Here is a 26,792-nt window from a genome sequence, read left to right on the forward strand (position 1 = left end):
GGAAGAGCCCTGTGAAGGGCAACTAATGTGATTAAGGGACTGGAGCATCTCTCCTGTGAGTAAAAGCTGAGAGAGCTGGGACTGTTCAGCCTGCAGAAGGGACGGCTCGGGGCAGGTCTCATCAATGTGTACAAATACCTGCAGGGAGGATGCAGAGTGGATGGAGCCAGGCTCTTTTTCTTGGTGCCCAGTGCCAGGACCAGAGGCCGTGGGCACAAACTGAAACACAGGAGGTTCCCCCTGAACATCAGGAAACACTTATTTTGCTGTGAGGGTGACCGAGCACTGGCAGAGGTTGCCCAGAGAGGTGATGAAGCCTCTGTCTTTAGAGGTGTTCAAAAGCCATCAGGACAGGGTCCTGGGCAGCCAGCTGTGGGTGACCTTGCTCGGGCAGGGGGATGGACATTTGACCCCCAGAAGTGTCTTTGAAACTCAGCCATTCTGTGATCTGTAGTGTTGGTCTGCATCCTAAAGTCTTGGATCCTTCACCTGGAATATAGGTGGTTTGGAGCAACAGTCTGAAAGGATGTAAGTAGCTTCCTTGGAAAACATTCCCAGGCACTGAACAGGGGACACTTCCCTTCACCGTGTTCTTTACTGAATATATGGACACGGGTCAGTCAGTATATCTGGGAAATAGGGTTCAGTCCCTGCCTTGCATACCAGCGGCAGCAACAGCATAGGGTTGCCTCAGTTCTGTATGACTATGTGCCTCTGTGTTGCTCATGGTTCAGTAGCCCACTGGTTTCCCTCCCACCTCATTTCTTGTCTGGATCAACTACGCATTTACCTATTCAGTTCTGGGGTGGTGCACGTTAGATGTGACCTCAGATGTTGTGAAACGGCCACAGTTATGCCAGTTGTGGTAGCAGTCTGTGATAACACAACGCCACATTGCTACAGGTTGTTCTGTGAGGTGCCAGCGGCCAGGCAGAGATCCTGGCCAGGAGCACACTCAGCAGTGTCTTTAAGAAGCACTGCTAAAAGAATGGCTGAGACATCATGCCCAGGTCACACTGCAATGACAGCTCAAGAGCAAAAACATGAAAAGTAGCACCAGGAAAGATCAAAGCTGTTAATACTCTTGCCAGAACGGCTTGGTACTACAGCTGCTGTCTTGCAGTGCTGAAGCCCTCACTGCAAGATGTCTAGCACATCTCGGGGAGCAGCCAAGTGCACATGAGGACAAGCGGGATGTAACGCTTTTCTGTCTACGTTGACCTGTGATAACTGAAAACCAGTGCCAGCTACCGAGACAGAAAGGTGGGAGGGAAGCCATACACATTGGGGACTTTGAAGCCCCATCCAAGAATTTCAGTCACTTTGACTACCTTCCGCCCCATGGCTCATGGCACGCTGAGGGAAAAATCCCCACCAGCGATGGAGTTAGCCTGGCATGTTAAACTGTCGGCTGCTAGGTGAGCTAGTTATCACCATGCAATTGGGAAGCAGTTAGTTAGATCAAGACGGCGCTTGTAAAATTTATTAATTTTATTTCCCATGTGCGGAGGCTGGAAGTCAGCTGACGGGGTTGGGAGCGGGAAGGGGGCTGCCTAACCCGCAGGGCTGGAGCAGCCCCATCTCCGGCAAGGAGGGGCGAGAGTATCAGTGCAAAACCCGGAGGGACGAACACCATTTAAAGACGAGGTTAGAAAATTCAATAAAGCAAAGCAGTGAGGCTGCAAACACGTTACCTGGCATTCTGTCAAGACTTTGACCCTCAGTTCTCTAAAGAAAATATGATTGACCTTACGGGATTTCCACCGTCGTGCGCTGCACGGGAAGCGCTTCCCAGAGGGGTTCCCTCCGCGGCTGCAGGAGGGCTCGCTGCGGCGTGTTTAGTTTTTGCGGAGCGGACACACACGGCACACGGCCTGTGAACGGAGGGTGACGGACCCGCGGGGGAGGTCGGTCGGGGTAGCGTGGGGCTGCTGCGGGTCGCCTGCGGCGGGAGCGCGGCCGCCGGCGCCCTGGGAAGGAGGCGCGGCAGGTGCCCGGTGCCCGGCGGCCGCCACTCGCTCGGGGCCGGGCAGCCCGCGGGGGCGGCCCCCGCCCCGCAGCCCCGCGGGCGGCCCAGGGCGCGGAGGCGGCGCGGCTCGGCTCGGCTCGGCGCGGCGGGGCCCCTGGCCGGTAAGCGCGGGAGCGGCGGCGCGGGGCCCCGCCTCCGGGAGGGCGCGGCGGGGCGGGCGGTGCTCGCAGCCCCGGGCGGGCGGCCCCACCGCCCCTCGCCGCCCCTCCCCTCCCTCCCTCCCCGCGGGCGGGCCGGGGCCGGGGCGGTGCCGTGCCGCGCTCCCCGCGCCCGCCGGGTGCAGGCGCCTCTCCCTGGAGGAGCCGCCACAGCTCCCTGCGCCCGCCGCCGCCGGGGGACGGGAGCGGCAGCTGCGGCGGGCGGGCGGGCGGCGGGCCCCGGGGCGGTGGCATGGCGGCGGCGCGCGCCTGGAGGTAACGGGCGGGGCGGGCGGTCCCTCCGCGCGGTGCCCCCGGCCCGGCGGGGACCGGTCCCCCAACTCGGCGGACGGGCGGGTGCGGGGCTCCTCCGGCAAAGTTGCGGGGCGGGGACCGGCCCGCCCGGAGGCTCCTGCCCGCCGCGGGCACCGGCCGGCAGCGCGGCGGGACGGGGCGGCTGCCCAGGGCTGGGGCGGCGGCGGTGCCGGGCTCCGCGCCCCGGTGGGCTGCGTGCGGACCCGCTTGCGGGGCGGCCTGGCGGGGCTCCCCGCGTTCGGGGCTGGTGCTCTCCGTGCGCCGCTCATCGAACACCGAACACCGCCGGCTGGCGCGGTACCCCCGGCCCCGCCGCCAGATCGGCTGCTGCCCCTCGCCGCTGCCCGCCGCTGCCGTGCGACGCTGTTGCCCTCTAGTGTCTGCGGGCACCGGCCGAGCGCTGCGGCGGGAGCGCAATTGGGCATCCGAGTGCCGTGATTATTGATAACCTCAGGTGTTGGGAGCGACCTGCGTTGCTGGCATCCCGCGGAGAGGCCGCGGTGCGTTACTGCGCGTTTCAGCTGCCGCACGCACCCTTTTGGACGTGGCAGAGAACTCTGATATTATTTAAGTCGCTAGTTGAGGTGCCACAGGGGATTACTTCAAGTTTTGGTGTGGTGGGTTACACTTTTTTTCTTCATAATAAAATGGAAAGTGGGGGAAACGGCGTTTCTTTCACTGCTGGCATCCCCACTGCAGTCTCTCGGAGAGGGGGGGTGAACTCTGCGCCTTAATCCTTGACACAGCTCGTGCCTGGCAGCAGTTGGAGAAACGAGAGGGGGAAGCAATGTGGGTGGGGGGCACAGGCAAGGGAATGTGCCGTGTGTTTGGCTTCAAGACCTTGGACAAATCGTTTAATCTTTCCATAGCGATGTTTCTGTGAGTGGTGAAAAATAATAGGTTTTGTCTCAGAAAAATAGTATGAGATATAAAGTGGTTTGAGATCTTTTGATAGAAAGTATTGTATGAAGGTTAAAGTAGTAATGTGAAGACGAAAGCCAACTTCTGGACTCTTAAAGTCCTCCAAGCTTTCCTTTAAAGTATTTTGAAATACTATATATTTAATCTTTATAAATATCTCTTAATGTCAAATCCTGATGCATGAATTCCTGTCCTGTAAGGTTCTCTAGGAAAGCATGAGGCAATACAGTGTGAAGCTAAGGATCTCATAGGTACAGTAGGAACTAAAAACTGTGTGCCCCGAGGACTTGAAAAAGCATATCTGTCTACCAGAATTGTTGTTCTGCCTAATTTTTTTTTAAAAAATGTATATGAGAGAACATAAGCCCTTCAATATTCACACATTACAGGGTTTGTTATGTGATGCTGAAGGGTCTCGATGACTTCCCTTGACAGTTCACATCTCATCACCATCTTTTCAGGCTGAAAATGTCTTCTTAATATGCAGTCGTAAGATCTCATTCTCAGCCTGGATTTGCTTGTCTGAGTTACCCTCCTTGAATACTTCAGTCAGTAGAATCATGTTGTAAGTAGGAGCACTCTGTATTTGGAGACCAGTTTCGCATTTTCATAATTGATTTAAAATTCTGAGCACTGCTATCTGTCCCAGGTTCGGTTGTTTCCAGATGCACCTTGCTGCTTTCTGCCAGGTCGTTTGTATATCCAAAGATTTCCATTTTAGTAATCCTAATGTAATGACTTCAGAATACTTCTTTAAGGTCTATTTCATAGTGGCTTGCCAAAGCAGGCTTGTAGGTTCAAAGCATTCTAATCAGTGGAGATGTAACTGCTTATATTAACGTGCTGAACAATATGTCTATTTTTCATTTATTGTTCATTTAAAAATTACCCTTCATTTAATATATGTTGCTTGGACTGTGGTAGTGGCTAGTTTGGTAAAGAACAGAACCTGAATATAATGATGGGGATTATTAGAAGAGGAGAAAGATACTTAAAAATATGTTCAGGCATATGTAACCAGACAAATGTAATATAGCTGAATAATATTGATGATTAGTCAACTCTGAGCTAGCACCATTTTTTGGCAGTTCTAGATAAAAAGGATTTTTGTTACTAACAATGTATTTTAATGTCTGTACAGAAGTATGACACAACTTTATCATTTCTAATCAAGGGTCACAGTAAGCAGGTGCCCTTGCACAGGCATGAGTTTAAGCTAAACCAGATATTTTTTATATATTTTTTTTTTTTACTGGGCTTTGAAAAATGTGATTTGAGAGCAATTTCTCATTTGCGTGTGGATATTTTAGCTCAGCCCATTGTTTTAATCTTGATACTTTTTAACACAACAGAATTCAAGAAGAATGTTTCTTATAGTTTTAAGAATCTTACTGATATTCATGGTGCAACTTGAATAATTTTTTTTGTTTTTTAAATGGTATGCAATTTTATGTGTCTATCTTTATGTGGGTACCTGCTTTCCTATTGGGTATCTGTTCATTACTGTATGATGATGTGAACCTGAAATTGCTATCATCTGAGGGATATATTATTTTTTTTAGGTCCAGAAAATATAAATACCGATTATGAAATTGAATGGTCAGAACCACATTTCTTTGCAGCTACTGAGTCCAGAACACAGTGTGTTTCTGCTGTGTGGAAAAGCCGGTCTTACAAACCCCATGGAAAGGAGCTGTGTGCACCATGAAAGTCTTCGTGCAAAAAATGTACCACGGAGGACACAATGTTTGCAGGGTTGCCATGACGCTCACGGGGCAGAGACCGTCAGCAGCTGCCTGTGAGCCTGAGCCCAGGGACTGGGTTCCGGGCTGACTGCGAAGACTTCTGGGGACGCTGCTTTACTATTTATTACATAAATCTTACTGCCAGAAAATACAAAAATCAAGACTTATGATTTCATGTTCTTTATGTTCACTTACTGCACCTCGTTAATGGGCTAAGTCCCCAGCCAGTATTGTCTCATGTAAATATTTCCATTAGGGTTATTGTGCTGAAATGATTTGTAGAAGCCAAGAATTTGGTCATTTATGGTTAGCGATGGAACAACAAACTAAGGGAAGCTGCAAATGGTAGGAACTCACCAGGCTCCTTATGGTGCAGTTCAGCTCGTTTGAGTTCATCACATTATTTGTTGTCTTACCAGTACTGCCTTGTTAGTGAATTAAATAAAACCCCAAAACAAACAACAAAACAATTTTTTAAAAAAGCAACAAAAAACCCACAGCTGAAGATCTCTATTCTAATACATCTGTTTCTTCTATCTGTCTGAAGATACCTGTAATTGTGACTACCCAGCAGTACTGCTTAGAATTTTAAATCTTCCAGTTAATAAGGTGATACTTCCTTCCTGTAGTCATGAGATTTTTCATGTGAACTAATCCTGGGCTGCAGTTGCTTCTGCAGTAGATGAGAATGTTATTGAGCATTGCTGTATTCAGAATAAAATACAAAACTTACTTCCATGAGTCAGCTTTCTCTTAGCCAGATCTTCTCCTCCATAGTGTGTCCACAAGTTAAAAAAAAATTAATCTAAATATTCTAAATATTCGAAGATCCCCAATTTTCACATTGGGGAGGTATTCTGATACCTCATACTTGGAGCAGCACAGGGAAAAGGTTCTGCTCTGAATTTTCAGATGGTAGCATGAAAATGCGAAGTTCTGTGGAGATGAAACAATAAGGTTCTAGATACAGAACAATGAGGCAGCTTTTATTGCTTCAGACAGTGAAAAAATACCGTACAAATCATTTTAGAGGTAAAATTTCAACTTCATCTTTGTGGAACATTGGATTCGTATAATGTCTGGCACCCATTTTCAAGTCCTTTGAGATACAGGTGAGACCATATCTTTCTTTCACTGAACACCACATGACTCCATGGGAATCAATGAGCTTAGGCTGCTTATGTTAGCTACAGGTCTTTTTCATGGCTTTTCCACTGAAACAATACTAACGAGCTTGAACTCTGGTGAAGAGTTTCTAGACTCTTTGATTATTTTTTTTTCTTTAAGGCTTTTTCCTGTACCTGGATTATTATATTTTTTATTGTATTGCAGTTCAAGCTATCATGACTTCTTCATTTTTTTTTTAAAAATACTGTGTTCTTTCATCATGAAAGTAAGACTCCATAAGTACTGTCCTGCTCTGAGATGCTGCTTCTATCAGCTTACCCACTGTTGATACAGTCTGGATTACGCCCTTGGTCTGGTTTTACTGTTGGTAGTGAAAGGGAACAAGGACCATTTTCCCTGAAGCCATGCCTGAAGCTGTGATAAATGCCACTGTAGTGGTCTTGAGAGGTCCCACAGCATGTTGTGGGTGATGCACACTGAAGATCTCTATACAGTTGTGAAGTCTGGTGCATGATGACCTCCTTTAGCATGGTACTGTTAAGATGCCAGTGGAATACCTAGCAAGTACTGTCGCCTACAGTAAAATGCTGCTGTTCCTCTAGGAAAGCAGCTGTACCCTGTCAGGCTTTGAAACTATTTTGATATTACTAAATGTGTGTTCTCCTTGGGTTTTTTATTTTTTCTGTCAATGTTCTTTTGAACTCTTGGCATGTAAAACAGTCCTTAAATAAGTGAAAATTACATAAGCATCAAGCTGATTGGCGAAAGCATGCATGTAAAACTTGTGCCTTACTCCATTCCATTCCCCTTTCTTCCTGTCTTCAGTGGTGAGGGTGCCAAGTCTGGCTGTGTCCTGCTGGGTCTGGGGAGAATTCCTCATTCCTCAGAGTCAAACCTCACATCTGTCTTGGCATTTCCATCCACTCCTCCCTACAGCTGCACTCTGTAGCCCCAGGAGGTACCTGCAATTAGGAGCTAAGGATAAAATGACAGAAGTTTTCTTGACAAAAGTACAGGTTTCTGGGTTGGCTCCAGATTTTCTGCTCCATGGAACGGCATTAGGAACTGCATCCTTGCTGCAAATGTGTCGGCTGCTCCTGCTGCTTACTTTAGCAGCCCTTGGGTTGTAGCCTGTCTGTAACCTCTCATTCAAACAACTCTGTCTAATCAGCCCTTTCTTGCCATGAGCTTAGGTCACTGTAATTTTTCCCTGCTCCAGACAGGATCCTCAGGTTCAGGTGACTGTCAGAAGCATATGCCAGTAAAGAAACTTTTGTATCATGCTGCTGGGAATTCCTCTCGGTAGGACTTTGGTGGTTTCTGTTGTAAGAATAGGGGTATTTTGGGACGTGTTAGAGGAGCTTAGGACTAAAAGAAGCAGACAGGCATTGTGCTTGCAGGCTGTCTGATGGTTGACTATGTCATTCAAACAAGTTATTCGTGGTACTTTTGTCAGCAAGAGTTGGGCTTTGCAGGCTGGCATCTCTTGTATCCTGGGCTCTGTGTGAGGTAAGCCAGCCAGGTCTGTGGTTATTGAAGATAAGTAGGTGTGTGTACAGCTTTTCTACAGAATGCAGTAAGTATTAATTTTTGCCACTAAATTACAAGTTTCTTGGCATTCAGGCAGCTGAATTGAAAATGCAAAATGAAAAGAATCCTTTGTGTGTGTAATGAAAAATCATCTGTCTGGAAACATCTCTCTGGTTTTACTCATTCAGGGTAGAGTTCTTTCTTTCACCTGACTTCTTACCACATTAAATATCTTTTCTGCTATCTAAGCTGATATTCTTGAAGCTAGCTTGACAAGGATCGGACATTTCAATACTTACAATTGTACTTTGAGTTCTTCTAAAGGTACTTGCAGATTGTCACTCAGTCTATGCCTTCTTCAAATTCTTTTCGGATACATGCACCTAGAAACTAAAAAACAGGGATTATGTCATTTTTGCCCAACACCAATTAATGAGCCTGTATGCTGGGTGAAAGGCAAGTCTTCTCTCTAAAAGCTATATGCGAGCCTTTGTGCAGTTGCAAGTAAGGTTCAAGGCTGGATCTAAGTCCACCCAGAACAGAAAGGGTTAATATGCTGGCATCTGTGAGGAAATGATGAAGAGAGTAGAATATATCCAGAAAGCAGGCTTTTCTGGTGAGATGCAAGTTTAAAGGGAATCTTAGCTGGGAATGAGGCAACTTACATACACTTACTCTTGGTGCTTCATTTTGCTGTTTTGATAACTAGGATGCCGTGTAGTTTCTTTCCCCTTATCTCATTTTCCTACTCTCTTATTTTTACTTTGTGCTCATCATGGCACTGGGAGGATCAGTCTTTGGGACTTAAAGCTGTGGCAGTTTGGCAGTTACATAGGTGCTGTTAAGCCCATTATATTTCTTAACATTTTTGAAAACCTGGAGTGAGAGGCTGCCACCTTCACAGTGTGGGGAGAGGAGCACCTGTCAGTGGGTCAGTGGCACAGGTGCAGGACCTCTCCTTTGGTTTTGCTGCTGGTGGGTTGGTGGTTTCCTTTTGTTTGGTTGTTTTTGGGTTTTTTTTTACAACTCCTCCTTTTTCTCCCTTTATTAATATGTGATTAGTCTTGTATATGCTCAGATCAGATCAGAAAATCTCTTCAGATCAGAAGCTGACTGTCCTCACCTGCTTCCCGATGCAGTACTGAAGGTTGTCAGCCATTCTAGGAATCAAAATCTCTAACAAAAACCCAGTAAACCTTAGAAAGTACAAAACTTGGGATAGAGCTTGAGTAGGTATCATTTGTTATTATGATCTCTCGAGAAAATTTATTTGTTCCTGTCAGTCTCTACAGAAAAGTTCATATTATATATTGGTTATACTTCTGGAGCTTCTTGATGCTCACTTTTTCAGCTCTATTTTTAGCCTTTTTATTTTTACTAAAAACTGAGCCTGGAAGGATTAAGCGCTGTTTGGAAATGACCATGTTGATGTTACACACGTAGCTTCTCCTAGTCCCATTTACAAATGGGAATGGTTGTGTACTACATTGTGAAGTTACTGTAGCATGTTCTAGATCTTCATACCCTTTAGATATTTCAAAACCTTCCTTTGTAACGTATGGTATTTATGCCTGTCACATCCTTCAGTTGTTTCGTTAGAAACTTCTGACAGCAATCGTACTGTTGGCTTGAACTTTGTTGGCTTTCTTTAGGTACAAGTCAAAGCATAAATATATCCTTAGGTGATCTGCCTCTAAGTTAGCTTTTGATATATTACTTTATTTTCTCAAATTTAAGGGCTGGATTATTTTATGCTTTCTTTATACAAAGAAATACAAAGTGCTTCCAACAATTTGCAAAACAGTACATAGTCCACTAAATGCTATTTGTTTATTTCTAATGTTGCAGGAAAAAGTGTAGCTTTGTTTTAAATATACTCCTGTAATACATGTAATACAGAGTATATCATTATGTATGTATACAACAGTTAAAATGTGCATGTTTTATAAAGAACTCCTTGGTTCTTCAAAAATTAATATATGATGGAATTTGTTTAACTATGTAGAATGTGGTGTGGGGGTGGAAGGAGGAAGGTTATAAATTTTCTTCAATATTTGTGTTGTCAGCAGTTTTCTACTTGGAGTTATCTTTAGGTAAAAAAAGTTTTCAGAAAAACATAAAGTTCCCTTGAGGCTGTATCTTGCTTTTCAGTGCCTCCTGTGTGTACCCTCTTTTACTTGATCCTCCAGGGTAAGGAGCCTGTGAGATTTAGAGACATTCAGATGCGCATGGCAGCTAATGGGAGCAGGAAGAAGTAACGGTACCAGTGCAAAATTTCAAATTTGCACTATGAAATTTTGAGCTGTTTCTTCCCAAACCTCTGTTTGGCAGTGATTTCTTTGCTCACCATTAGCTTAGGTGCGATGAGACTTCACAAGCATGATGCCTCAATTAAATCTCTGATTTTCTTTTCTTCTAGACTATACCTTCTGTAAAGCTTTGTGGAAGACAGAGGTACGCGCTGCAATGGTGACATAAATATTTCAGAGGACAGGAACAAGTTATTGAGAATCTGTATTTGTTTTTAATGCTGCTGTCAAGAACAATCTAAGGCAAGTAAACAACATGAGTTTTATCGTGAAACTTCACAGACATTTTCAAAGAACAGTTATTTTGCTGGCCACTTTTTGCATGGTGAGCATAGTTATTTCTGCGTACTACTTGTATAATGGCTACAAACAGGAAAATGAACTTTCTGAAATCTCTTCAGAAGTGGAATGTGGTGATCCTCAACTATTGCCATACAAGCTGATGGAGTTGAAGACCGTGAAGCCTATTGATCCCCTGAGGACAGATCTTGTAGTGCTGGTGTTTGTGGAAAGCCAGTACTCAGCATTAGGCCAAGATATAATAACCATTTTAGAATCTAGCAGATTTCAGTTTCACATTGAGATTGCACCTGGGAAAGGTGACCTCCCGGTGCTCATAGACAAAAATAAAGGCAAATATGCTCTCATAGTATATGAAAATATTCTAAAGTATGTGAACATGGACTCTTGGAACAGAGGCCTTCTAGATAAGTACTGTATAGAATATGGTGTAGGTGTTATTGGATTTCACAAAGGCAATGATAACAGCTTGCAGAGCGTTCAGTTGAAGGGCTTTCCTTTTCATGTCCACAGCAATCTGGGTATTAAGGACTGTTGCATTAACCCTCATTCCCCACTGCTTCATGTGACTAAATCTTCTAAGCTTGAGAAAGGTCCCTTGCTTGGAAATGACTGGGCGGTTTTCCAGATTAATCACACAGCTTATCAACCAGTGATATTTGCAAAAGTAAAGACACCAGAAAAACTTTCACCACCTGCTGCTATAAGTGCTCTCTATGCCACAGTAATTCATGACCTGGGGCTTCACGATGGGATTCAACGGGTCCTTTTCGGCAGTAACTTGAATTTTTGGCTGCACAAGCTGATTTTCATAGATGCCATCTCTTTCCTGTCTGGAAAGAAGCTCAGACTGTCCTTGGATAGGTACATTCTGGTTGACATAGATGACATCTTCGTTGGGAAGGAGGGAACAAGAATGAACACCAACGATGTACAGGTAAAGTATATGCAGAAACTAATCATCGTTACAGCAAAGTGCCATTTCTTTTGTCTTAAAGTGAGTAGTTATTAGTAGCCAGAACTCACCGAGGATGCAGATCAGTAACTACCAATGCAGATTGTTTGGGCCTTGAGAAAAAAGACAGTCTGTCTGGCTTTGAGTAGTCTCTGATTCCAGGTGTAGCAGTTCCTTCAACCTTCAGGCTAGAGGAGAGTCCATGCAGTGTTGCTTGTACCTCTATGGGAATAAAAGTGTAAGATAAGATGACTTACTGGTTACTGTCGCTTGTTTTCTCTCAAGTGACACACAAGTGCCTGCTGAGCTAAGTTCCACAAGCAGGTTGGTGGGCACCTCTGGATTCCTTCCTACTTAGTATATAGGGAAAATAGTTTCCCAAAAGGAAACTGGAAGACAACTAGTTGCTAAGTAATGGATAAAGAAAAGGGTGTAAGAATGGTAGTGTTTTCACACACACCACAACCCACCCAACACGCACAATTCTAAACGTAATTGCAGAGTGTTTAACTCCAGCCTGATGGTGGCTTCTGTCTAAGCACATATTCCAGTGGCATTTGCAAACAGCACAGGACTTCAGGGCTGGAGCCAAGAGCTGTTCGTATGTAATGTTCAAGTTGCTAGTCTTACAAGCAAGAGGTAAATGTGGTGAGCAAAAGTAAATGTCAACATAAATTTTCAAGAATAGACTGGATTATTAGCTCTTTGAAATAGGTTTCAGGTGTCAGGAGTTGGTTACAGCATTTCACCTTTCTTATCATCTCTGGTTTATGGCTTTTGTTTGCAAGCAAGGTTTGTGTTAACACTGGTCTTAAAAGCTTGTTCTGTTGCTAAATGACTTGATGATTTCCATTTTAACATTTAAAAACGTACATTCCTGAAGGTCATTTTTCACTCTGTTGTGCTGTTCAAATGAGGTGGTAGTTCTGGGTCAGTAGGAGTAACATCTTAACGCTATGTCTTGCTGTCTACCATGTTTTCTTTTTGTGAAGAGTGTTGTTACAAAGCAGGTAGATAGAGGTCACCTTGCACAGCTGTACTTGGTCCAGAAGCTAAAAATGTGTAAGGTGCTGATTGCTGCCCTGTTTGCGCTAAAAATGAGGGGGAATGTTTTGTTAGAGCTTTCATAATGAAAAGAGGAACTGGGAAAAGGAAAGGCAATGACAGCACAGTGTGCAGTTGATGGTGATTTTTGTTTCATTTTTAGCTAGGGTTTGGGGTTTTTTTCAGTGTTATTAAATTTGCCAAGCTGTAATAACCGCACATATATTGCTTCCTTAAACAAAAGGCTTGAACTTGTAGTTACACTTTACTTTAAAATTGCCACATGCACTCTCTTCCTAAGCATTCTCTGCACATGCAATTATAGAGAAGATACACCTCCTAGAAAAGTAGGTGTTTTCCTTATGCAAACAGATTGCATGGGAGAGAGCTGGAATAAAGGTGAAACTCAGTAAAGGGAGTTTCTGTGTAGAACATGATGGCACCATTTGAGGTAGGTAGGTGAGCATGCTTTGAGGAGCTCCTAAGTGCAAACTCAAACTGCAGGAAAGAAGTAAGGTCTGACCCACATGACTGGCAAAACTCCTGCTATTCCACAGAAGCAGCAGTTTCTGTTAACAAAATATGTAAAATAAAGCCTGAATAAATCTCTCACCATATTGTGCAGGAGCAGTTTGAAAGAATATGTTTTGTAGTGTTTCTCTATGAGTGACACCACAGGATTGTCATTTTAGGGTAAGTTAGGGTGATTAATTGCCAGAATTATTTACCAGAAACAGGAGGCTGTTGAGACAAATTTGATTAAAGCAGATACAAAAGGATAAACTGTATTGTTTGGGGAGAATAATTTGCAGTATGTCAGAATGTGATCTTCCCAAAATAAAACTGTCAAATTAAATAGAAATAATATCAAAGTGGAAATAACTTTTAAGTAGCATAATTTCATTTATTCAGAACTGTGTTCTGAAACAGTGGAATCTGAAAAAGTGTTCCCTTCTGATTCTTCATCTACTTAAAGTTAAAATGTTCTATTAAACATGTTGTTAGGGCTGTCAGATGCAATGCATCTTCATTACTATTAATATCAAAGGAGTTATCCTCTGTGGCACAATGACATGTGGAAGGAATGAAATAAAATCAATTTGCGGTAGTTGAAAATCCGTTATTGTAAAGTATATTTGCGGATAAATGACATCCTATTAAACAGGAGTGTTTTACTGAGTTCTGCTGCATTGATTGTGACAGAGAATTGTGTGCTGCAAGGGTGAAAATAGGTTGCTAAATGTAGCCTTTGTATAATTTCAGTACTGAAGATTAACTCGTTTCTACTAAGCTTACATTTTAAAAAGTAGCAATATAGAATTGGGTGTAACACTTTTTTGTGTTTTGATTTTGTTTGACATGTCTCCGGTTATGCTCACATCAGGAAGGACTGGGAGCTTGCTGGGAGTAAGGTGAATGTTACTGTATGTGCTCTATTAATGCAAAGTAATTTGCATTAGAACACTTCAGAAACCTCCCAGCATCCAGAGACCCTCTGAGACTGGTTCCACCTGTTCCTCTGTATAGGACAGAGTTCAGGAACTGGAGGGCTGATGCAGAATCCATAGCAAACCAAATCACTCATGATTGACTGCCTAACTCAAGAAGGCAGCGCTTGTCTTGGGTCTTCTGAGACAAAGCTGCTCTCTGTTGGGTGCAGAGGGAACCTGGATTTGCTTTAGGACTGATGCATTAAGCCCCTGAAGCTTGAGCACAAGCGAGCAAGTTGAAAGCTATGTCTGTACTGCTTTTTCGTTGTAAGCGTTAAGATCGAGGGCCATCGCAGCAAAAGGTACCCTGTAGCCCTGCAGAGGTACGGGGTTACTTGTTACGTTTCAATTCACAGAATGACAGAGTGCTGAGGTTGGGGGGTACCTCTGGAGGTCATCTGGTCCATCCCCCCTGCTCTAGGCTGGGCCATGTCCAGGTGCCTTTTGCCTGTCTCTGGGCAGGGAGATCCCAGTTGCATGTAAGATCAGGTTGTCAAGGGAATTTCTTCTAGAAATGCCTGAATGAGATTGCAGAGTGGCCGGAATAGTTAATAGTTGGACGTTAAGCAAAACTGCCCTCTTTAAAGTTTAAAAATTGCTATTACAAGGTTAAGTGGTAATTTTTTGTCAACATTATATATTGACCTCCAAAGAGGTCAAGCCAAAAGCACACCCTCTAAAACGAGTGTCTTCTGCACCTCTAAAGATGAGGCAGTGGTGGTACTTCAGCTTGAGTATCTATAGTGTCAGGGGCATAGGTACAAAGAGCCATTCTGAAAATCCTTTGACATAGTTATCAGCCTAAATCCCATAAAACTAATAAATGGTTTGTTTAATTAAACAACAAATTAAGTTTATTCTAATTTCACCACAACTTCTTCAGGTTTTTTTTTAAAAAAAAGGCCCAAACAACTTTTAAACTGTACGTAAGTGGATTTTTAGCCTACCTGATTGTTAGGGATTTGCCTGTCACTGCATAAAGTCTGGACTGATAGAACATAGTCCTTCAATGTAACGTACTGAGTAGCTGTCACTGTGCATCAATGATAACCATCCATCTTCATATTTATTTACTTTATTTCTATCTTACCAGAGGAAGTTAATGGAAGAGAATATTTTCACAGTCTAATTGCCTTCCACTTTGAAAATAAGCTTGGTAATGTCATTTCAATATTCATTTTTTCAGTAACATTTTTTTTTCCTCTCCTAATGTCTGTCAGACAGAAGGGACGATTATGCTGTGACAAAGTTATATTTTATTTTCCTTATGTCTTTTAGAAGACTAAGAGCCTATGCAGTGCAAATAATTCATGTAAATGGACATACAAAGAAAATCTATCTAGATATCCACAGAGTAAGTTTATCTTAATACACCATGATTGTCCTGGATGATGGTCAACTAATTTAATATCTTTTTCGTTACAGTTTCTCTTTTTGAAATTTTTATGACTGTACAGCACTGAGATTTTTTCCAAGGGAAAAGCAGCTGATAATATGGGGGGAAATTAAATATGATTTTTTTTTTCCCTGTCGACACTTTGTGTGGTGCTGGTGGTCTAGGCAGTAAGTTGGTGTACCTTTTCCTTCATTTCCCTAACACATGCACCTTCTGTGCTTCCTTAAGAGTTGATCACATTTTCAAAAGCAAAAATTAGACCACTGTGAAATTACTTTTTCCAAATAATTAGCTGTGTGATATCCTCTTGACTGTCTTGTCCTTGTGTGCAGTTCAAAAGAGACATTTAAATTTGAAGTCAGGATGGGGATCTCTTCACTTTCTTCATATAAACCTGATCAATCTTTTGCTACACTTGTAATTATTCTTTTATAATTGCCAAGGGAAAAGCTTCAGATTAACAGTGTCCATTACATTATTGGGAAGGGGATGATATATATCTTTTTTTCTGTTCTAATTAGTGAGAGCTTAGGCAATGCGTCTGTTAGTATATGTGCATTGAAATGGGCAATACAGTCTTGAATCTGCAGTCTTTCAGCATTAGAGTCAGTGAAGGTTTAGGCAACAAGAGCCCTTTGTGAATCATCTGTGCCAAACTGCATTCTGGTAATGGAGGGGATTTAGCCAGAAGGAATAAATTCGTAGTATTTTAGTCTCCATCACTTGCACAGTCTGTCATCTTGCCCAGATTTTTAGGTTTATAATGTAGATGTGTATATTGGAGCTAGTCCTCTAAACTTTCTGTAGTAGACAGCGTAGAAAAAATAGCTCATCTCTAGGCAGGCATGGTTAAGTGAATTGCACTTTAAAACTATGTGTTTCTTTCTGTTGTTCACAAAATGCTTCTAGAGTGACTAAGACCAAATATAAACATTTGCATTTGGTCAAACCAGTCTTCTTCCATGTTCCAAAGCCAGTGCTGTCACATTTTTTGTTATTTCCTTTGTGCATTGGTGGCTTAATCTTTTGTTTAATATAATGTTATTTTGTTTAATAACAGATTTCTACCCTAAGAGCTAATTGTTTGTTTATTCAGAATATTACAAATTCATCCACATTAGTCAGCACAGCTTAAATTAATACAGTTGTTTAAAACCCATTAAGTGTCTTTTCACCCTGTGTAGCACATGTGGAAAGAAACCAGAACTTCATGGTAAAGCATACCACTTGGATATAAATTTAAACAATACAGTAATGGACCTTTTCAGTTACTCTTGCATAGGAATCACCTAAATGTTTGCCTCAGAAGAGAGAAGCTTAGATACATTTTGTGTTAAGGCAGAATGGCTAAAAGGTGCAGAAAGCCTGAACTGTCAAGACACAGAATGGTTCCTGTCATAGGAGGAAGTCTAATTCTGTAAGTTAATTGCTTCTTTATTGATAGGATCACATAGAAGGTTATCAGGAAAGAAATGATAGATATGTCATCAAATGTGTCAGCTGCAGAACCACCAGAGATGCTCACATCTATTCGGCTGCACTGGAATCTTTCCTTTGGGGAGAATCAAAAAATCTTCTTAATCACCTGTTTAAATTACATAAGAAATTAACTGTTGAGAACTTTTGTTCTGCTAAATCATTTTACATTCCCCATGCAAAAGCCGTAGTAGCTTTATGCTGTTGTTCAGTGTGCTTACTGGTGTGTACATGTGTTCCTTCTTAATTTGACCTGAAGCTCCTAAGGTATTTTATATTGACTTGGCTGAAATAACAAGTAAAAAGTACATTCTGTCCTTAAAAAGAGTCAAAGAAAAGGAATGTTAACAATGGTGGTGTTTCTGTAGCTGTCTGATGCACTAGGAACACTGATTTAACTTCTTGAGCGTACTGTTTCAGATGTAATAGTGTGGAATATCATGTACTATGAAGCAGTAGAGAATCAGAATTAGATCTCAGAACTAAAATACAACTTTAAAACAAGTGAAAAAAATGTTTTATATATTTTATGGGCTCCTGCCAGCATATAGAAGGCTTTACCAGTCATTCATCTTAAAATTTAACTTCTAAAAGCAATTTGGTTTATGTACCAGCTTATGTGAATTTTAATCTCGCAAGATTGGTACAACTTTTGCTCAGTACAGCCCAGCTTTTGTTCTAAAGAGAGGTGTACTGATGTTTGAAACAGGAAGCTGGATAAAAGCCCTCCACCAGAGGAGGGTGGCTGCAGGGGGGTGACTGGGACACAGGAGAGCTGGCTCTGCCTTGGCTATAACAATTCTGGGACCGCCAGGGTGATGTTGGGAATTCCACGCATGCTTCCTCTTCCCATTCCACAGCTGTGTAAAGCTAGGTACAGCCAAACTCCATGGAGTAAGCATGGCACCAAGAATAATTTTACAGCTTATCCATGGTGTATGAAGACAGAAAACTTGCATGGTAGTGGTGTGTCTAATAATAGCCAGGTTCCACATCGTATCTGTGGGCTGCCAGGCAAACGGAGAGGAGCCTACCTTTTTTGTGTGTTTGGATGCCCCTGTTCAATGCTTTGTGTTGATACACGTATAGGTGTTATATGCAGGAAGGGGTGAGGTTCAGAAATGTTTGCTCAAACCATGCTGCCTTGTTCCCCAGGGCTGTGGGGTGAGCACAGTCCTGCGCAGGAGATGGGTGAGAAGAGAGTGTTTGTCAGAGAGCAGCACTGGCATGTGCTTCCATAGCTACCCAAGAAGCCGCACTTGTGCCAAATGGTAACTGCATTTGTCCCTTCTTACCAGTTGGCTCAACTATCCACTTTGTTCACCTATACCATAGTTCTCAGGCACAGCAGCTGTAAAACGGATGCTATGTATCTGAGCTATCATGTTCTACATCGAACATGTGAAAGAGCGCGACCACTGATTGACCAGCAGATGTTATTTCCAGCAGAGTCGATTCCTGTTAGCAGTCCTAAGCGTGAGCAGGCTTATAGTTCCAGTGCCATGTCTGTCATGAGGAAACCAAATTTCAGTCGTTGGTCCTGTTGGTTTGGTGGGTTTCGTTAGTTCTGCATTTGTTGAAATTCACGGCTGGTGTTGTTTGTTTTGTTGATGGTATTTTGGGGTTGTTTCTCTAAAATATATAGTATTTTTTCTTCTGCTTATTTTTTGCAATGCTGGAGTAACCAATTTGTTTGTTTTGGTTATGTTTCTTTTTATAAAAAAATTTAAAACCTGTGATAGTATGCCCTTTCATTCAAATGTAAATTTTGAAACAGATTTTGTCAAGGATTGTGCCATCTCCTCCTGTTTTGAATTCAGTGGCAGGGAACAAGAGAAATCCATCTCAGTTGAGCTTTTTTAATTGTCAGAGAGACTGCAGAAACTGCCTGTTGGCATGGTAAATCCCATGAGATCTTCAAAGGCAGTGAGAAAGATTTGCTTCAGGCTCTTCTACCCCAGCACCAGATTTGACTGTGGGTTACACACTCCCTGGTCCTTGGTCTCTCTTCATGATAGAACCAAAGGAAAGAAATCATGGCTTCTGTGAATCCACTGTTGATTTCCCAAATAAGTAGATGTGCACTATGGATACAGTCATCTGCATCTTTCCAGAAATTTGCAGGGGTTTTTTTTTCATTTTTTTAGTTCCCCACATTTCTCTGTAGTGGTGAATACTTAGCTATCCTTAGGCTTACTGGAGCTCTTGTAACAGTGGTGTCTCTGTGTATTCTGATTCCTGCTCTCAGTGGAGTGGAGCGATGTAGCTCTTTTAGTTCAAGCTTAAGCAGTTACACTCACCTGAGATCACCTGGGCTAACTGAATGCTTTGTAACACTGCTGCTATTTTTCCCTTGATTTTGTTATGTGGAGATAACTTTATACTTAAGCATAAGGCTTCCCTTGCAAAGACATCTACACAAATGCTTGTGTCCACCCAGCGTGCCAGCCTTCAGTGATGATGTTTGGCTCACAGCCATGTAGTTAGCAAGTTGTCTTCCTCTCTCCACTTAGAAACTTAAACTTTAATCATGTACATGAATATTCTCATGGATGAGAAGTGTGCAGTATCACATGTGTTATTTCCTTCAAATATCATCCATGCAGCCTAAGCTTGGCTCTGTTTGGCTTGATCTACCTGGCTGTGAAAGCAAAACCTGCCATTCCAAAATGTATGAAGTGAAATGTGTGTCAAGACATACTGAAACTTCCGTGTGCACCATAAGATGTTCAAATCTACTGGTTAATTTGTCTCCACTAAAACAGTTTATTTCAGTGTTTCAAGATTAGTATTTTAAAAGCTGCCCATTGTTCACTGAGTAGCAACGTTCAGGAGCAAAGGAAGGATGCTCTGAGATGGCATTTGCTGGGCATGACTTTTCCAGAGGTAAAGCACCGGACTGGGGGCAGAGTTCTGGCTCTGTCTGCAGCACACCTGGAGGCATAATTAACAACAGTTAGGTGCTGAAGCAGCTTTCCAGCCTCCTGGCAGTGTGTCCCTCAGCTATTCTGTAAATCCCTCTCCTTCCTTAGTTTACAGGTTCTCTTGGTTCAGAAAACACTTTGATAATAGAAATAATAATAATGCAACTACAGCTTACCACAGAGCTGTACAGATTTGTTGCGGTACTGACGGCTGCTGCAAGGTTTCTCCTGGGCTTTTTCACACGACAAGTTAACCATCCAATTCCTGCTGTTAGTGGAACTGAATAAAACTTTCACAGTCATCAAATAAAAAAAAACACACCACAGGTAGATCTAGAAATCCAAGCAATTAACTGTAAAACATGATACCAGCGTTGAGCCTGCCTCCTTCCCCATCTTCAGTCACATCAAGAAGGCACTGCCTGGCAAAGAGAGAAAAATTAATGTAGAAGTGGGACTCTCTTTCTTAGTTTCTTTTGCATGGAATGTCCTTTCTTCTTAGCTGTTCAGTCTGAAAGAAGTCAGTGCAACTATGTGACTGATTCTTGGTGATTATGCTCACAAAAGAAAAGAAAAGCGCTTGGTTGCCAGTGTATATCTAATCCCTCATGGAATAACAGTGCTCTATCTCCAATTCCAGTTTCTTTTCCTGCGCAAACGTCAACACTTGTGTAAGTGTTACTCCCTATTGAACAATTGACAGAGCATAAAAACCTTATGCCCAATTTTTAACAATCTTTACAATTTAGGGTGCTCCTTCTGATACTTTGCGGTCCTGGAGATGAGTTAGTGTTGCTCCTTAAAATGTATTTTCCTATTTGGAATAAATCATAAGTGAAATACCATTTTATATATAATTTTACAATATTACAATAATTTTGCAAATTACAATACATTTGCAAATAGAAATAGTGGAGAGGACAAATAAAAAGTCAGCGACTGTGTAAGAGTAAGGCTCTGTGGATTCGTTCCAATCCAAGCCAGTAAATTAGAGGGACAGCAGCCATGCCGTGCTGTGCAGAGGTAACGGGTTAGGGCTGGGAACACCACGGGTATTTCCATGGAGCTGTAAGCCACACAGCTCTACGCCAGGCTCCCATTCAGTGTTAGCACGGCTGGGAGTAACCCAACTGTGTCTTCTCCTGTTTTAAAGCAGACTTGGACTAAAATAAGTTTTTTTGATAAAACTCTAATGGCATTCAAAAGGAGGCTGAAAAAGAATTTTGCGTTGATGTAAAAAGTGGGCTTTTTATGCTGCAAAACATTTCTGTTATCCCTTGTCCTTTCTCATTGCCTTTGTTAAAGGTAATAGAAATGTTGGAAGTCGTAATCCAGAAAACATCCTAAAACCAAGATGAATACTAAAATATACCTGAGTTTTTAACATAAGCGGGGTTGAAATTCAAGCTGTCTATGAAGGCTATCATTTTACATCAGGAAAGTACTTCATCTTAGTAACTGAGGAGGTTTCTAGAATATTGTGTTCAGTTATGCACCACTTAATCAGAAATATTCAGAGAGTGCGTAGGGACACCAGCATAGTCAGGAAATGTCTGAGCAAAAAATTAAAAAATAAAGGCTAAAGAATTTGGTAAGTAATGATGAACAAAGCAGAAAGCAATAGGCTGCAGATGCCTGCAGGGTATAAACAGTGAGGATAGATAAAAATATTTAATGTAAGGCACAGAGATACTTAAGTGTAGGCTGAATAGCCAATAGAAGGCAGAATAGAGTAGAGGCTAATAACCAAAAGGAAGTAAAAGGATTATGTAAGTCTTTAAAAATTAGACTTGGCAAAAGGGTATGAAATACGCTATTGGAAGGAATATAATATTGGCAGGGAATTTGTACTAAGATATATTCTCAATCTCTTACAGTATAATCAAATGCAGAACTCTGTCTGGATTCCTGTGTGTCAGTTTGAGGCTGCAAGTGTAGAATTTGGCAAGCTGGGATGTTTATCTACATAGATCTACTTTCTGTAATCCTGTCTTTTAGAAATGTCTTTTGTGCAAAAACAGGAAAGATGTGTATTAACACCTCTAGCAAAATTATCCCCCGTGTTTCTCTTCTTAATGTCCTGTGTTTCACTACAGTCTTGGCTGTTTTTCTGCTAAACTATATCCCTTAGACTAGGTACTACGTAGGAGTCAATGAAACTGTCCAAATTTTTATTAACTTCAAGTTCTTAACATCTTTTCTTTGTTGACTACATAAAATCATAAAACTTTTTATCTGTTATTTCATGCAACTTTGTCTTGCTTTCTCTTTTTCTGTCATTTCTTTGATACCGACACTCATGTAGCAGGGGAATTTCATTCAGCAACTTAAGGACTACTCACAAAGACAAGGAAAAAAAATACGTATTTGTGACCCTTAGCTGGTGAGCAAGCTGAAAAGTGAATTCCCAGCTGTTTCTGACATGTAGCTTTCCAGGCAGAAAGAGAATACGAAAATCTCTTTGATCAGAGAGATTTTTATTTTTTCTTTCAATAAAGGTGGAGCATAGAGAGAAAAAGACCTTTTGGTATGCCTCGGCTCACCCCAAACATAGGTACAAAGACAGGTAGATATTTTTAATCAGATACATTATAAGAGAAGCACAGGTATCGTGTTTTGCTCTATTAGGGGGAGAAGAAAACAAACCAAGAAACATCTGTGAATGGACTTCATCATCAGTGTGTTGCGCAGCCTGTGGAGTAGTCAGTGTATTTAACATGCTAGTGATGTGGTAATTCTGTCGTGCTTTAATAAATTGGGGGAGCAACCAGCTCTACTGTGATTTTTATACAGAGGGTTTGAGTCTTGATTTATTTCCACTGTATTTGTTCTCTAGTATATAAAACTAAGCATTAACACAAATATTGTGCTTGTCTAGAAGCTTCAGTCTTATGAGGGGCAGAAAGTATAAACTAAGAAGCAAACAAAGCCCAGAGTGTTTCTTTTTGATTGGTAACAACATTTTACGCATAGCTTGTATCCAGTATTTTTTTCAAGCTACCTAAATAGCAGCTTCTTACACATTGGTCTGTGGACTTGAGTTTTTCTGTGATCGCATAACAGAATTATATTGTAATTGTGGCCACTGTTACTCAGTGATCACTTTCACAATGATGGGAAAATATTGTAAAAGTTTAAATGCTTTGAATTTTATGTGCTCTGGAAAAACAGATGAATACTACCTACTGTTTAACTGTGATCATCTATATAATGATGTAGACAAAACATTGAAATCTTGTTTATTTAAAATTCTGCTGAGCAGGAAGCACAGCTTTCAGGTCTTATGGAGACAGGTGAGTCTTAGTTTATCCAGGCGTGGCCATTGAGGTCTGGAGAATACTGACATTGAAGGAAAAAATAATACTGAATGTTTTTTGGAAGGTCATATTTGCAGAATGTTGGAATTTGATGTATACAACAGACACCCCATTTTTACTTTCATTTCTTAAAAAAATTGGGTATTTTTCATGTCCCTCTTTGTCAGTCCAGCAATGAGATTGAAAGAAGCTATATTTAGATTGGACATAAGGAATTTTTTACAATGAGGGTGGCGAGGCGCTGGCCCAGGCTGCCCAGAGCAGCTGTGGTGCCCCATCCCTGGCAGTGCTCAGGGCCAGGCTGGACGGGGCTGGGAGCAGCCTGGGCTGGTGGGAGGTGTCCTTGCCCATGGCAGGGGTGGGTGGAACTAGAGGATCTTTGGAGGTCTCTTCCAACCCAAACTGTTCTGTGATTCTATGGTCAATCTAATGACGTTTGAACCTGCTGACAGATAACGCGCTGTTCTCAAAGGCTGTAGAATTCCTGCTGGCATCCTGGAGTTCAGCATGGGGCAAGGCCTGTACACAAAAGCCATGCCTGCACTGAAGCAGAGGTTTCAGAGCGAGCTCTGCATTTATCCTTCACTGCGAGCTGCCCCTGGCTGATCCACGTGCTGTGCCTCGGAGCCAGCGATAGCACGTACTGTCCCTTTTTCATCTAGACAGGCTGCGTGGGGCAGAGCGGGAAGGAGGTGCTTTGGGGACCTAATGGGGAGTAGCCCTTGTCCTCCAGCCAAGCTGCTTGCTGTGCATGTTGGCTGCGGAGAAAGCTAAAGCTGCAGCTGGCGTGTGAGGAGGCATTAAGAAGCAAACGTGCTGTTCATAATGAATGTGCTACTAGGAGCTTGGATAATAACCTCTGTTCTTTCTGAGCTGGGTGACTATAAAATATATGCACCGTTAGACTGAAGAGCTGTGCCATCCTTTTAAATTTTATGACAAAATATTGTGCGTCTTACCAAACAAGACCTGAAGCTGTAGAAGCGTGGGTTGTCTGATGAGGGGATGCAGAGGTATAAATACTTTGTATCTGAGGTTGTTATTTGAACCTGAGTTTTTGAGGCCGAACACTTACTGGTAGATAGACAAATGTCAGCATGGATTGGTGAGCAGCTCTTACAGTTTATCTACTGCTAATGGGATGCAACAGAGGCAAGGCAGACGAAGCAGGCAGAGCAAAGCAGCCCAGAAGTGACCTGGAACAGGGTCTGGACTGCTCCATCACCCCAAGAGATGGCTGGTCATGCTTGGCGCCGAGGCAGCTGGGCGAGGGGTGTGCGTGGCTTTGCAGCGCACCCACCTGAATTCTCACGTTGTGACTAACAAACCTTGGCTTCCCACTGTACTGGCTTATTAACAGTCACCAGATCACAAGAACTTAACTGGATAAACATGAAGAGATTTTAAATGCATTTTAGACGTCACTTTTGGTTGTACTTTGAGTTCTGTTATGCTCTGAGAACTTAACCTCTTCGTACTTGGTGTTTCATAAACAGACAAAGTGTTAGACAAAAATGCAAGACCCAAAAAGTTTTCTATTGAATCCTGTCTGACCAAAATCCAGGGGAAAAGATCATATGCAGCAGTTGGGTGTTTATTAGTTCTATTTCAGTTGGCCCGGGGGGGGGAGGAAGGGGGGTGGTGTTTGACCTTTAATTAAAGGAAATGCAGGACTTTATTTCTGTTAACTACAGAATAATGAGATCATTTAGCTGTTTAGTAACAGTAACCTCTTTCATCAAAGTATAGTTTAATCAAGAACTAATAACATAGAATTTCATATGGAATCCTGAAAACAGCATGCTAATTACTTTACCTTATTAAAAAGTATTGACACCAAGCATTTAAAACCTTTAACTTACCTTGCCATAATTGGCTTATTCTCATTAGCCGCTATCTCAACCTCCGAGAAGTAAGAAGCTGGTGAAGGAAGTTAGAAATATTTCTTAAATCTCTTGGTTGTACAAATGATTTACCTAGATGAAAGAGCCTAATTACTCGAAAATTTATATTTGGACCGCCATCAAGGTGATTATTGTGTGTGATATTAAAAATACCTACAAAGGAAGGCCCAGTGACATTAAAACTGTGTGTTCTGATGAAAAAAACTTTCGAATGAAATCATTTGAGACAATGTTTTCCAAAGTGGCTACATATATTTGTAGTATCCTTTAGTAGACCTTGAATTCAGATACCTAGTTGCGGAGACTGTGCACATAAAATAAAGTTGTGGCACCTGAGGTTTTTTTTTAAATCAGGTCCGGTGTGTCTTAGTTTTTCAGTGTCCAATATAAGATACACGTAATTGGGCTCCAGCCTGATATCTCATCTTACTGACACTTTGAAGAGAAGCTGCATTACCTAGTTAATGGTGCTTATTGAATTTATTGGAAAGGCTCACGCTGACTTCTTCAGCTGGTGAGCATAGACCCTGATATTATAGGAGGTCAGGTAGGATACTCGGGTAAATGGATCTGGCAAACAGTCCAGATCAACCCAAGCAATCAGTGGGAGCTTTGCCTGTCCTGCACATTAAAGGCTCCAAGGCATCTCTGTCTGATAATTTCAAAATACAATTGCTGCAGGTAGAACCTAGCTGTCAGTAAAGTACAGTAAATACCAAGTCACTGAAACCAGGTACTTCGTTTTGTCTCCAGGGAATTTCTGCCCACATTTTCTGTTTTAAATTCTACCATGCTACATGGCCCTTTGTAAATAGGCATCCTACTGGCATGTGGTACTGTTGTAACTGTTACATCTTTTGAAGGACTTGGTAGACTTATCAAAATCCATGGTTTTAACTGAAAGAATAATTAGTTTCTTGAAGCTACTGTATCTTAAACTTAAGTTTCATCCTCTGCCCCATTTTAATTTTGTTGTACAAAGTAACAGGAATTGTTGTCTTCAGCTCATGTGGAATCTGATATTTCATAAACTTGAATATATGTACCGTCAGCAGTTTAGCTTTTCCAGCCCTGTTTCATGTCTTTCTATTTATGCTGGCTTGTGTCCTCTTGGACATCTCGCTTCCACCAAACTGTAGAACACAGTTTAGGGTCTATTTATAATTTATGGTCTCTGCCAGCTAAACACTTGGCAGGAAAAGCCGAGGATTTTCTTTGTTTTTTTCTCTTGCCCTCTCCTGTAGTGTCAGATCTGTTAGGAGAGTACAGTCAAAAAAAAAATTTTAAGTATTCCTTTCCTTTTGTCTGAAGGATATTCAGAATATTTTTTCAGATACACCCAGTATGCCCAAAGCAATTATTCATTCTCCTGCATAGATTAAATGTTTATGGTAATGGGTGTCAAAATGCTAATCTTGGAAATCCAGAAAGAATAGACGTTGAATTTTAATGATGTACCAAAATACATAATTTATCATGAGGGAAACATTTTTCCTCAGTAGCAAAATAGTTTAATAGAATAATGATTCCCAGCCATTTGGGACGGACCTTCGTGGAGACTGTCTTCCATGCTTCTTGCCATGCAGCCTCTTGCTGCCTCCAAACACCCCAAATTCTTGGCGACTGCCTTCCCATCCCTCATCGCTGCCACAGTTTCTTGACCACCTGCCATCACGGTCTCAGCATTTCTCACTTTCGGGCCCTGCTGCACTGCTGCTACACCATTTGTTGTGGATCCCTCCCCTTCCCTCTCCCTTCCCGAGTCAGCGTGTCCCTGCTCCTGCCTTTCTGCCATCCCCCTCAGCAGTGCCGGGATAAACCTGGGGACTGATAAGTAGGCACGGCTGCTTGGCCTGCCTCTCCTCTGTGCCA

The 26,792-nt window shown here is 42.3% G+C and overlaps 1 protein-coding gene across 2 annotated transcripts in view; it reads left to right on the top strand.

Annotated features, from left to right (window-relative positions):
• The first annotated feature begins 2,246 nt into the window (after positions 1–2,246).
• The window catches only part of LOC130159468 (bifunctional heparan sulfate N-deacetylase/N-sulfotransferase 3), a 70,106-nt gene continuing 45,560 nt past the window's right edge, over positions 2,247–26,792 (top strand). For both annotated transcript variants that reach the window (XM_056361151.1, XM_056361143.1), the window contains exons 1-2: positions 2,247–2,442; positions 10,225–11,351. In XM_056361151.1, the coding sequence (XP_056217126.1) occupies positions 10,371–11,351 (981 nt within the window). In that variant the 5' untranslated portion in view covers positions 2,247–2,442; positions 10,225–10,370. The remainder of the gene's footprint in view (positions 2,443–10,224; positions 11,352–26,792) is intronic.

This window comes from Falco biarmicus, chromosome 1 (genome assembly GCF_023638135.1).
Source record: "Falco biarmicus isolate bFalBia1 chromosome 1, bFalBia1.pri, whole genome shotgun sequence".
NCBI lineage: Eukaryota > Metazoa > Chordata > Aves > Falconiformes > Falconidae > Falco > Falco biarmicus.